The sequence below is a fragment of the Tachypleus tridentatus genome, chromosome 6 (assembly GCF_004210375.1).
Source record: "Tachypleus tridentatus isolate NWPU-2018 chromosome 6, ASM421037v1, whole genome shotgun sequence".
Classification (NCBI taxonomy): Eukaryota; Metazoa; Arthropoda; class Merostomata; order Xiphosura; family Limulidae; genus Tachypleus; species Tachypleus tridentatus.
Window position 1 is genome coordinate 56,549,180 of NC_134830.1, and position 13,739 is coordinate 56,562,918.

A 13,739-nucleotide genomic window follows, 5' to 3' on the forward strand; every position below is an offset into this window, starting at 1 on the left:
AGCTTTTTTCTTAACTTAAACTTAAAATAAATAAGTTTTACATAAACACACTGAAATGTTATAAAAAAATGTTTCTCCAGTAATGTTGTTTATGATATAAGAATGATGTTCCGTATATAATAAAAGATGGAAGATGAGATTTTTTTTCTTAAAACTTTTTGTTGATAATAGACAATGGAAAAGTAAAAGGCATTTCCGTAAAACTTTTATTTAACGACAGAACATATAACACGAATATATTCTTTATGAAGTATTCTTGTTAGTGATTTGGTTTTTCATTTCAGAAACAATGTCATTAAACTAGGCACGACACTCAAAACAGTTGTGGTAGTGGTATTCATGCCCTTCGTTTGTAGTTTCCTTATTCTATTATTTTTATGCACGACATTTAAGTTACGCTTTTTTCAGGCATTACTAACTTATTGTAATGAAAGCAAACTTAGCTGATTACGCAGAAGCGTCTGAATGCGTGTTCATAAAGTGATAAACATATTATTTTGAATGAACTTTGCATGCATATGTTAGTCCTGATCACGTTCAGAAAACCCATATATATTGTATTTAACGTAATGTTCATTTTTTAGGAACTCACGCACAAGTTAAGCGTTGTTTCAATAAAATATTTTTCAAATAAAATTTTAAAAAGTTAAGATCTAAGCCAGTCGTTAGTGATGACAACAACAAAGGCTTTTCCATCTATTTGAGATTAGTAGCGTTTGATCGACAAATTTATGAAAGTGGTTCCAGACAGACAAACACAGGTGATAGAATACATAAGGCAAAAACGTTTTACCGGAAGTGCTGTTTGAAATGGTAGATACACCCACACAAAAATAAACGTTCTTCCGGAAACACTGCTATTAATGAGAAAGCTACTACAATGAAGGATAAACTCTTTACAATAAAAACATGGAGTAAAGACAATTATTTTAGACAATACGTTGCTGTTAATGGAACATAAAAATTTTAGATTTATCTTGTAAATAGTCTACGTAAGTTTCTCAGAACGCAAATAGAAAAGTTTAAAATATTTGTTCAGCATATCCTGCGGCTTATGGTGACAGCAAAAGCAGTCGATAGAAACGGAAATTATTTAACGTTGTTGTCAAGGGTGTCCTACTTACACTAAGAAATAAATAGTAGATTTGTTCTTCTGGTTGCTACTCGATAATAAATAATATAAAGAGCAGAACTACTGTACAACTACAAGATTTTAAAATTTGATGACAATAAATGAAAATAAGCTAAAATTTTAAAGCGTGACAAATGTATTCAAAACCAAACATAAAGTATAGTACATTTTAACAGTTTAAACAATCAAAAGGTTGAAATATCTTTATCATGTTAATGCAAACTTGGTGGACCTAAAAGATGTCTCTAAATTTACAAACTAACAAGTTACAGCAATTACATAATCGACTCCTCTGTCACGTTTTCCGGTGAGCTCAGTTTTCTTGTACCTAATTATTTAATCATAAAATATTGTCACACGTTGTCTTCGTTTGCTATGTTTATTTCACTTGTTATCTTGACAAACTTCTCTTGATATCGGTATAAATGCAATAATTAAACATAAACTTACCACAACCAATCTCATCGGTTTGATTCCCACACTGATCGACACCATCACAGCGCCAATACCCAGGAACACAGCGACCATTGTCACACTTAAATTCGTTGCTCAAGCATTTCCATGTATCTTATAGAAAGGAAGAAACAAGGCACTTTTAGGGAAAAATAATTCAACTGTGTAGCAACATCAGTTTAGTTAAGTTAAACTGTAAAATGTTAAAGAATAATTTTGACAATCAATTGTTGTTACGACAAATAATTATCATTATATGAATTTTAATTAATTGTGTAGATAAAGGTTGGGGATTCCCATCTTGTCACACCATGTTACGTACTGTAAAGAGGTCTCGCTATACTGAGTTATACACTGTGAGGTGAGAAGTTTAGAAGATCAAGGATAGACTTCTCTTTATACTGAGTTATACACTGTGAGGTGAGAGGCTTAGAAGATCAGGGATAGACTTGTCTTTATACTGAGTTATACACTGTGAGGTGAGAGGCTTAGAAGATCAAGGATAGACTTCTCTTTATACTGAGTTATACACTGTGAGGTGAGAGGCTTAGAAGATCAGGGATAGACTTCTCTTTATACTGAGTTATACACTGTGAGGTGAGAAGTTTAGAAGATCAAGGATAGACTTCTCTTTATACTGAGTTATACACTGTGAGGTGAGAGGCTTAGAAGATCAGGGATAGACTTGTCTTTATACTGAGTTATACACTGTGAGGTGAGAGGCTTAGAAGATCAAGGATAGACTTCTCTTTATACTGAGTTATACACTGTGAGGTGAGAGGCTTAGAAGATCAGGGATAGACTTCTCTTTATACTGAGTTATACACTATGAGGTGAGAAGTTTAGAAGATCAGGGATAGACTTCTCTTTATACTGAGTTATACACTGTGAGGTGAGAGGCTTAGAAGATCAGGGATAGACTTGTCTTTATACTGAGTTATACACTGTGAGGTGAGAGGCTTAGAAGATCAGGGATAGACTTCTCTTTATACTGAGTTATACACTGTGAGGTGAGAGGCTTAGAAGATCAGGGATAGACTTGTCTTTATACTGAGTTATACACTGTGAGGTGAGAGGCTTAGAAGATCAAGGATAGACTTCTCTTTATACTGAGTTATACACTGTGAGGTGAGAGGCTTAGAAGATCAGGGATAGACTTCTCTTTATACTGAGTTATACACTATGAGGTGAGAAGTTTAGAAGATCAGGGATAGACTTCTCTTTATACTGAGTTAACACTATGAGGTGAGAGGCTTAGCAGATCATGGATAGAAATCTCGGTATTCTGAGTTTTAAAAAATGCGAAGTGATAGGCTTAGAAAATCAAGAATTTACTCTTATGTTATACTCACTGCAAAGTGAGAGATTTGTAGTGTGTTCCTTTCAACTTGAAGTTCTAATGTTTTATCTCCTTTGAAACTCCTTTAGTAAAAATGGTCAGTAAGCTTGTTTTCCAGCTACGACCTTGTATACACAGTTAATTAAGTTAATCCGTGTTTTGGATACGTCTGAATTTTCTTAATTTATCATGTGTTTGATACAAAATGTTTTGAAAACAACGCCACATAATTTTTCGAAAAGAAATAAATGCTTGTTTGCTTTTAACGCTTTGTTGTTAATTTGTCAGACTGGGTACTAATTAGTTAACGAATCTTTAACAGGAACTAACTAGAATGTTCTATAATAATCACAAATAGTTATCTGCACACATGAAAAAAATTTATGAAGTAAAATGTAGACTCACCACAGTTTGTTTCATCTTCTTCTTCTCTGCAGTCTGTTATTTGGTCACATACGTGATGTCGTGCGATACACTTCCCGCTCTGACATCGATAGTTACCATGACAACCAGATTCTAGCAAAATGCAATTGCGAATTAGATAATTAGTGGGAAGTATTTTTCACGATACGTAAACTAATCAGGATTTCATGAAGAAGTCTTATCAAACAATCGGCCATCGTAAACAGAACATTATCAAATACTGTTAAATAAATAAACCATTATCCAGAGTGTAATAGTAATTCGATATTCATAAGGAACGGCCTGTTGAGTAGAGCGTTCAATATGAAATCTACGAGTTGCGAGTTCGAAACCCGTCACCGAACTCGCTCGACTTTTCAGCTGTGGGGAAGGTATAATGTTACGTACAATCCCACGTTTCGTTGGTAAAAAGTAGCCCAAGGATTAGTTGGTGGTGATTGGTGTTGACTAGTTATCTTTTCTCTAACCTATCATTCTTAAATTAGGGAGGCTAGCGGGAATACTTCTCGAATAGCTTTTCGCGAAAATTCAACAACAAGCAAACAAGTGTATAAAAAAAAGGATCGAGAATTTACAAAATGGAACAATTTCAATTCACAAAGATAAAGTTTTGAACTAATTCGTTTCTTCATATTTCTAGAATAATTAGAAAGCAGCGAAGTAATTTATCGAACATTTCGTTAAGGGTGACTCATGGGAAATTTATTGTTCAAATTATAGTATGTATATGTTCCACTAGGTGGAGTGGAGCTACGCATGCGTAATACAATTAAAAATTCCACATAAAAGAAAAGGGAGGTTCATTTCTAGTATTTCAAGTACCGTGTTGGTATGAAGAAAATAAGTTAATCGCTAGTGGTAATAAATGTTATTTATTTGTTGATTGTTTTAATATTCTTCACTTCTTCTGAAACAGCTTCCCAGTAAAATGCTAAAATTCGGGTTTCGATACCCTTGATAGGTAGGGCATAGATGGTCCGTTGTATGGCTTTAAAATTCAGGTTTCGATACCCTTGACAGGGAAGACACAGATGGCCCATTGTATGGCTTTAAAATTCGGGTTTCGATATTCTTGATAAGCAAAGAATACATAGCCTATTGCGTAACCTTAAAATTCAGGATTCAATACCTCTGAGAGGCAGGGCAGTAGATAGCCTATTGTATGGCTTTAAATTTCAGGTTTCGATACATTTGATAGTCAGGTCATAGATAGTCTTTTGCATAGCTTTAAAAACATTCGGGTTTCGATATCCTTGATAGGCAGGGAATAGATAGCCCATGCATAACTTTAAAATTCAGGTTTCGATACCTTTGATAAACAGGTCATATATAGCCTGTTGTGTAGCTTTCTGCTTAACCACTAAACCGATCCTGAAACAATACAATGTTAATTCCTTCAGTTCAAGAACAACACCAACTAATAGTTGGATTGACCGAACATTATAACGCCCCACCGCTGAAAGGGCGAGCATGTTTGAACCCGCGACCATCGGATTACGAGTCGAACGCCTTAACACACTTGGCCATGCCGGGCCCACCTGTTACTGTGTCTTTTGATAGTGTTGTGTTACCTGATACTTCTCTTTCAGTAAAAACTGGTTTTACATTCACGTTGTTTAAGCGCTTTATTATACACGTTTAGAAATTATCAAACTTTATTTTTCTGGGGTAAAACTGTATTTGAAATAGTTTAAATGTAAAGTAACTTGCACAACAATGTTGTATCAGTGCTGTTTTATCGATGACCAATTTTTTTCAAACAAAATATTTGACACCCGATATGAAATCCAACATTTTATTCAACTCAGGAACCTTTAAAAAGTTATAAAATTAAGGTATCGATAGTACTACGGACGTATTGTGTTCAGAGGTAAACATATTCGACCGGGGTGAATAAATGTATTTGACAAAAGTCCTTGAAGCAAACATTTTCAAAATACCTGAAAACTTTCCAGACGTCAGCAGCTGTATTAATATTATAAATATTTAACTTAATTCTGTCAGGTCATAGGTAGAACATGGAACTTTTACTTTACAATATATTTTATAAGCAAAAAAAAAGACTGCTTGTCTAGATACACACCGCTTTAACTAAAAATCATTTATCAATCTGTCGTTACCTGCTTTTGTGGTAATCTCACCACAGTCCTCTTCATCGCTTCTGTCATCACAGTCGATAACGGAATCACATCGTTGACTCATCAGGATACAAGCATGGGGTGAGGAGCTCACATTACCACACAGAAACTCCCCTAAAATGTGGGGAATGAATCCTTTTTAGTTGATTTTATACACTAGAAGTTCAAAGAGAGCTTACTAATAGTGTTGCCTATAGAAACTGTAAGGCTTAGTACATGTGTATTCTCACTATTACCGTACCATTTCAAATAGATTTATCAGCAGTTATACACAATATAAAATACTGTTACTTGTATCAGCGCAGGGTCTTAAAAATGAAACATAGCTATGACTTAAAATATAACAAATAATCCACGTCAACGTTTAACAAGAAATACCAAAATCTAAAACGAGAAAGTAACAATGGTCTAACATGACGATAAAACTCCCATACAAGCCGAACAAGAAATATCCAAATCTAAAACGAGAAAGTAACAATGTTCTAAGATGACGATAAAACTCACATAAAAGCCGACCAAGAAATATCCAAATCTAAAACGAGGAAATAACAATGTTCTAAGATGACGATAAAACTCCCATACAAGCCGAACAAAAAACATCTAAATCTAAAACGAGAAAGTAACAATGTTCTAAGATGACGATAAAACTCCCATACAAGCCGAACAAGAAATATCCAAGTCTAAAACGAGAAAGTAACAATGTTCTAAGATGACGATAAAACTCACATAAAAGCCGACCAAGAAATATCCAAATCTAAAACGAGGAAATAACAATGTTCTAAGATGACGATAAAACTCACATACAAGCCGAACAAAAAACATCTAAATCTAAAACGAGAAAGTAACAATGTTCTAAGATGACGATAAAACTCACATAAAAGCCGAACAAAAAACATCTATATCTAAAACGAGAAAGTAACAATGTTCTAAGATGACGATAAAACTCACATACAAGCCGAACAAGAAATATCCAAATCTAAAACGAGAAAGTAACAATGTTCTAAGATGACGATAAAACTCACATAAAAGCCGAACAAAAACATCTAAATCTAAAACGAGAAAGTAACAATGTTCTAAGATGACGATAAAACTCACATAAAAGCCGACCAAGAAATATCCAAATCTAAAACGAGGAAATAACAATGTTCTAAGATGACGATAAAACTCCCATACAAGCCGAACAAAAAACATCTAAATCTAAAACGAGAAAGTAACAATGTTCTAAGATGACGATAAAACTCACATAAAAGCCGACCAAGAAATATCCAAATCTAAAACGAGAAAGTAACAATGTTCTAAGATGACGATAAAACTCACATACAAGCCGAACAAGAAATATCCAAATCTAAAATGAGAAAGTAACAATGTTCTAAGATGACGATAAAACTCACATAAAAGCCGAACAAAAACATCTAAATCTAAAACGAGAAAGTAACAATGTTCTAAGATGAGAATAAAACTCACATAAAAGCCGACCAAGAAATATCCAAATCTAAAACGAGGAAATAACAATGTTCTAAGATGACGATAAAACTCCCATACAAGCCGAACAAAAACATCTAAATCTAAAACGAGAAAGTAACAATGTTCTAAGATGACGATAAAACTCACATAAAAGCCGACCAAGAAATATCCAAATCTAAAACGAGGAAATAACAATGTTCTAAGATGACGATAAAACTCCCATACAAGCCGAACAAAAAACATCTAAATCTAAAACGAGAAAGTAACAATGTTCTAAGATGACGATAAAACTCACATAAAAGCCGACCAAGAAATATCCAAATCTAAAACGAGGAAATAACAATGTTCTAAGATGACGATAAAACTCCCATACAAGCCGAACAAAAACATCTAAATCTAAAACGAGAAAGTAACAATGTTCTAAGATGACGATAAAACTCACATAAAAGCCGACCAAGAAATATCAAATCTAAAACGAGGAAATAACAATGTTCTAAGATGACGATAAAACTCCCATACAAGCCGAACAAAAAACATCTAAATCTAAAACGAGAAAGTAACAATGTTCTAAGATGACGATAAAACTCACATAAAAGCCGACCAAGAAATATCCAAATCTAAAACGAGGAAATAACAATGTTCTAAGATGACGATAAAACTCCCATACAAGCCGAACAAAAAACATCTAAATCTAAAACGAGAAAGTAACAATGTTCTAAGATGACGATAAAACTCACATAAAAGCCGACCAAGAAATATCCAAATCTAAAACGAGGAAATAACAATGTTCTAAGATGACGATAAAACTCCCATACAAGCCGAACAAAAACATCTAAATCTAAAACGAGAAAGTAACAATGTTCTAAGATGACGATAAAACTCACATACAAGCCGAACAAGAAATATCAAATCTAAAACGAGAAAGTAACAATGTTCTAAGATGACGATAAAACTCACATAAAAGCCGAACAAAAAACATCTAAATCTAAAACGAGAAAGTAACAATGTTCTAAGATGACGATAAAACTCACATAAAAGCCGAACAAAAAACATCTAAATCTAAAACGAGAAAGTAACAATGTTCTAAGATGACGATAAAACTCACATAAAAGCCGACCAAGAAATATCCAAATCTAAAACGAGGAAATAACAATGTTCTAAGATGACGATAAAACTCCCATACAAGCCGAACAAGAAATACCAAAATTTTAAATGAGGAAATAACGATCACAGATGTTAAAAAACGAAACATTTTCCTACACAAAGAATCACGTTTTAATTATTTAATGAAGTTAAAAAAGATGTTGCGACACCTCGAGCAGGTCTGTAATGGCCAGATAGTTAAGGCACTCGACTTGTAATCTGAGGGTCGCGGGTTCGCATTCCCGTCACACCAAACATGCTCACCCTTTCAACCTTAGAGGCGTTATAATGTGTCAATCAACCCCACTATTCGTTCGTAAAAGAGTAGCCCAAGAGTTGGCGGTGGGAGGTGACGACTAGCTGCCTTCCCACTAGTCTTACACTGATATCTTAGGGACAGCTAGCGCAGATATCCCTCGTGTAGCTTTGCGTGAAATTCAAAGCAAACGAACACACACCTCGAGCACGGTGAGCTCTGCTCTAACCGAAGATATGATTTTTTTGTTTTTGTAAAAAACATGTACGTGACACATTCATAATATGAACCAACGACTTGAACCTCTTCATTAATACTTAAATAAGCAGGAAATTACTAATTAATTAAATTAATAATTAGCAGAATAAAGTAGGTTAATATTCAAATAATATTATCTGGACAAAGAGATGTGATCTATTCATCAGGTCCGTGAAGCTAATGATTACTTCTTAACATTTCTAAAGAAGCATTCCTCTAACAAAACTCATGTTTAAAGATACGAAATCTCATCTGTTGGATGTTATTATCCAACCTACAGGTTATTTTTTATCGAGGATAATCTGGCATATTATATTAGTTAAACGTCAACCAAAGAAAACTTGTGTGTCGTACGTATGTGTGTGTGGTTAAGGCGTGCGACTCGCAATCTGAGGGTCGCGGGTTCGCAACCCCGTCGCGCCAAACATGCTCGCTTTTTCAGCCGTGGGGGCGTTATAATGTGACGTTTAGTCCCACTATTCATTGGTAAAAGAGTAGCCCAAGAGTTGGCGGTGGGTGATGATGACTAGCTGCCTTCCCTCTAGTCTTACACTGCTAAATTAGGGACAGCTAGCACAGATAGCCCTCGAGTAGCTTTGTCCGAAATTCAAAACAAACAAACGTACCTGGTTTACAAAGTTGAATGTTTTTGGTCACAGAATTTTCGTCTGGTTTCTTGCGAAAGGTTGTATCTTCTGTGTTAAAATATCTGGCTGCTAACATTTTAATATCACTAACCGCTGGAAAGAACTTAGACAGTGCTATGATATCGCTTTGATTTTTGTCTGATATTATTGATTCGGACTTTCTTAAGCCTGATTTTGGAATGGAAAAACTTTTCCTTATTTCTTGTTGTGCGATGACAGAATCAAGTGTAGATGTAGAATTAGTCTTAGGCTTTGTTGGAGTTTTTTCTGTGGTTGAGCTGTTAGTGAATTCTGTATTTTTTTTATTTATAGACGTAGCTGAGATGTTTAATGTATTCACTTCACTGAATTCCACACCAGTTACATCTGGATGGGTAACCTTCATAATAGTTAAATCTGGATGCTCATCAATCTTTGGAATAAGCGTAGTAGTAACTAAATGTTCTAAGTTTTTCGAGTCTCTGTTTGCAAGTTGTTCCTGAGCTTGTAACTCTACAAAAACCCTTAAATCATCTACTGGTTTCACCTTGTGGCTTATTGTTAAGGGAGCATTCATTTGATATTCATACTCCTGTTGTTCTGTCTGCTCTTCAGTCTCATTGTGGGAACTTGTCTTTAGCACTGTTACTTTATATGGTACTATATCTGGACCAGTGTTTAGACTTTGAGAAGAACCATCTATTGTTGTCACTTTAGAATTTTCCATAAAGGGAATTGATGTGTCAAAGTCGGAATCTTCCAAATTCTTCTGGATAACGAAATCCAATTCATGAAACGATGAAATAGGTTCCACAGTTGTTGTTGTGATGTTGTTTACATAGGACATAGTTTCAGCATGCTTAGGATTGCCTTTAGATTGGTTATTTTTGTTTGTGGCTTCTATTTTCTCGAATTGGTCTCTAATAAACACTGGTTTAACAACATCAGTAGCAGTACCTTTGTCCATTTCCAATACGCTAGATGTAACCACTTCATGTTCTGAAATGGATACTTCATAAACAGTATTGGCTAATATAGAGTGAGTGGTGGTTAGATATACATCAGACTTTGGATATGTTCCAATTGATACCCAGGAAGAACTCCCTCTAGAAGAATTAAGTTGGCTTGTTCGTTCTGAAAATAGTTGTCCTGGGTCATCAGCAAGTAACAAGTTCTTTCCTTTATTAACTTCTGAATTATTTGTAATTGAAACATGAAGGGATCCAAGCTTATTTATAAGCTCATCAGGTGCATTATTAAATGTTTCATTAAATGGCGTGATGGTTAAAGGTAGAGATTTATGATCATTTTTTATTTCATTAGTTGAAGAATGAAGATTTAATGTTGATGATGCAGCTGTATTAACAACTTCAAAACCATTGTTATTGGAAGACGACAGAGATGTAGCTGGACTAGTAGTTTTCAAAATATTTCTGTTTGGAAATATCAGTCGTTTGTCTGAGGCGGTATCTTTCAAGATTACTTCATTCACATAAATGGGTGTTGTAAACGGATTGCCATTTTTAAAAATATGTGATTCTGTGTTCTCAGATTGCTCAATCTGCGATTCTTTATTCTCAATCTGTTCAATTTGTGATTTTATATTCCCAGAGTGCTCAGTCTGTGATTCTAAATTCTCAACCTGTGATTCTTTATTCTCAATCTGTGATTCTATAATTTCAGGCTGCTTAGTCTGTGATTCTATATTCTCAGGTTGCTCAATCTGTGATTCTTTATTCTCAAACTGTAATTCTATATTCTCATGTTGCTCAGTCTGCGATTTTTTATTCTCAGCCTGCTTAATCTGTGACTTTGTATTCTTAACATGGTTGACAGAAATTGCATCTGTAACAACTTCTCGAGTATTGTCATGGTTTGATACCACAACAGTGGTTTTCAACATGGTTGTAGCATTGTAAAATTCTTCATCGATCTGTTTTTCTCGCTCTGCTGTATTTTCTATAACACTATCATTAACTGAGAACCAAGTACTATTTTCGAAGATATTTAAGTAACCATGACTATTCTTTTCTAAGGAAGACTGGGAATTCCACGATTTGATATCTTCAAAGAAACTGCTGCTTTTAGTTGTGTTTTTTGTTTTGTTCCACAATGACAGTTCTTTTACTTCATCTAAACTGGTATTCTTTATTCCAACTATGTCAACCACTGCATGGTTTGGCTTTTGTTCCACGGAAATATTCAACAGTGAATTGTTTCTCACTTGTTCTAAGGAAACATCTGGCTTGATAATACTCTGTACTGTATGATCTTCAACGACGGCCAAAAATGTGTGGTTTCCTAATTCATTCAAATAATCATTTGGTTCAACAGTGGTCAACAGAATACGGTTTGCAGACCGCACCATACTATCATTTTGTTCAACAGTGGTAAAAAATGTGTGGTTTGTGGCATATTCCATGAAACCATTTTGTCCAACAGAAGTCAGTAATGTGTGATTTTCTATTTGCTTCAACGTGTAATTTTCCCCTGTAACCGACAGAGGTATATAAGTTTCTATATTTTCCACAGTATTATTTTGTTCAACGACATTTAACAACGTTTGATTTTCAACTGGCGTCAGTGTATCATTCTTCTGGAAGGCAGTCAACAATGTATGGTTTTCTACTCGCATCACAAAATCGTTTTGCTCAGCAGCATTCAACAAAGTGTGGTTTTCAGATTGCACAACAGTATTATTCTGTTCTGTTGTAGTTAATGGCATATAATTTTCTTCTTGCTCCACACTATCATTTTGCCCAACAGTGGGCAACAAAGCGTAGTTTTCAGATTGCACAACAATATTATTCTGTTGTGTTAAAATTAACAACATATAATTTTCTTCTTGTTTCACTGTGTCATTTTGCCCAACAGTGGGCAGCATTGTATGGGTCTCAACTTGCTTCACTGTTGCATCTGTCTCCACAACGTTCAACACTGTATGGTTTTCTAATTGTTCCATGGTATCATTTTCATTAACAGTAGGCGTTGCAGTTTCATTCTCAATATGCTCCACTATGTTATTTTGCTCAATAGCATTCATGAATATTGAGTTTTCTATTTGCTCCAGACTAACATTGTGCTGACTAACTGTTAACAACGAGTGTTTTTTTGTTTGTTCCGTATTAGTTTGGTTGTCAGCGAGCAACGTTTCATTTCTTTGTAGATCATGGTTCTGCTCAACATTGGCCGCTAAAGTGGGGTCTTCCATCTGATACGAAATATTATTTTCTTCGTCATCAAACAATAAAGTGAGGTTTTCATATTCCTTTAATTCATTATTGTTTTGTCCAATAGTAGTCAACAAAGTTTGGTTTCCTATTTGTTCCACGTTGTTATTTTGTTCCAAAGTGGCCAGTAACGTGTGATCTGCTTCTTCCATATTCTTATTTTGTCCAATAGTGGCCAGTAACGTGTGATCTTCCGTTTGTTTCACGTTGTTATTTTGTTCAACAGTAGCCAGCAACGTACGATTTCCTACTTGTTCCACGTTGTTATTTTGTCCAACAGTGGTCAGTAAAGTGTGGTTTTCCAATTGTTCGACACTGCTATTTTGTTCAATACTGGCCAACAAAGTTTGGTTTTCTAATTTTTCCAGTGAATGATACTTCCTAATTGTGGAAATAAATGAATTGGCTTTTATTTGATTCATTGTGAAGTTCTGTAGTTCGTTGACGTCCAACAGTGTATCGTTTTCTACTTTTTCGGATCCTGTTATATTTGTTGCTCTTGGAATATTTTCAAGCGAGGTCAATGGTCGACTTATTACAGTAGAGTTAGAATAAGTTGGTAATGATGGAGACAACGTCGCAATTATGCTCTGATTGTCTTCTGTTTCTTTAAGCAGGTTCAAGTTTAAAAAACTCTTAGTTTTTGTTGTCTTATTACGTTCATTTTCAAGACTAGCGTAATCAAAAGCGTTTTCGCTCACACGATTTAACACGTCTTTTACAACTGCGTGATTATCCATTTTTTCTTTGCTTCCGTTGGTTTCTGGAAATATATCCGAGTCATTAAGATTCAACCCCAAGCCATCAGCAACCGTTTTGAATTCCTCTATTTTTGATGTTCCCAAACTAAGATTTCCAGTCATCGTGTTTGTAGATAGCATCGAAATCGTTTTACTTCCATTGTCTTCTAGAACTCCATCCTCTGGCTCTGGACGGATTTGTGTTAGTGATGATTTAATCGTTGTTGTGATTGGAAAATATTTTGGTGTAAGAAACCTATATATATCAGGATCGTAACTAACCCAATAATTTTTATAACCGACGAATTTCTCGATGAACTCTTTCATTGCAAATATGTTAGCAAAGATGACAGGATGTTCTTTGTAGATGTTGCACCATCTTTGGTATGTCAAAACACCTCCAAAATGCCAAATACCTTTGGTCGACAGACACATCAAAGGAGCTCCTTCGTCATTCTGTAAGATAAAATTTAATAATTAATTTAAATGACAGCTACCACAAACGGCCATAGCTAATTATGACGCCATGTCATGAAA

At 34.8% G+C, this 13,739-nt stretch overlaps 1 protein-coding gene across 1 annotated transcript in view; it reads right to left on the minus strand.

Annotated features, from left to right (window-relative positions):
• The window catches only part of LOC143252574 (uncharacterized), a 61,631-nt gene that overhangs the window by 19,766 nt on the left and 28,126 nt on the right, over nucleotides 1–13,739 (minus strand). Inside the window, exons 12-15 of the mRNA XM_076504914.1 lie at nucleotides 9,233–13,658; nucleotides 5,468–5,599; nucleotides 3,330–3,440; nucleotides 1,583–1,699 (exon numbers count right to left, since the gene is read on the minus strand). Coding sequence (XP_076361029.1) covers nucleotides 1,583–1,699; nucleotides 3,330–3,440; nucleotides 5,468–5,599; nucleotides 9,233–13,658 — 4,786 coding nt within the window. The remainder of the gene's footprint in view (nucleotides 1–1,582; nucleotides 1,700–3,329; nucleotides 3,441–5,467; nucleotides 5,600–9,232; nucleotides 13,659–13,739) is intronic.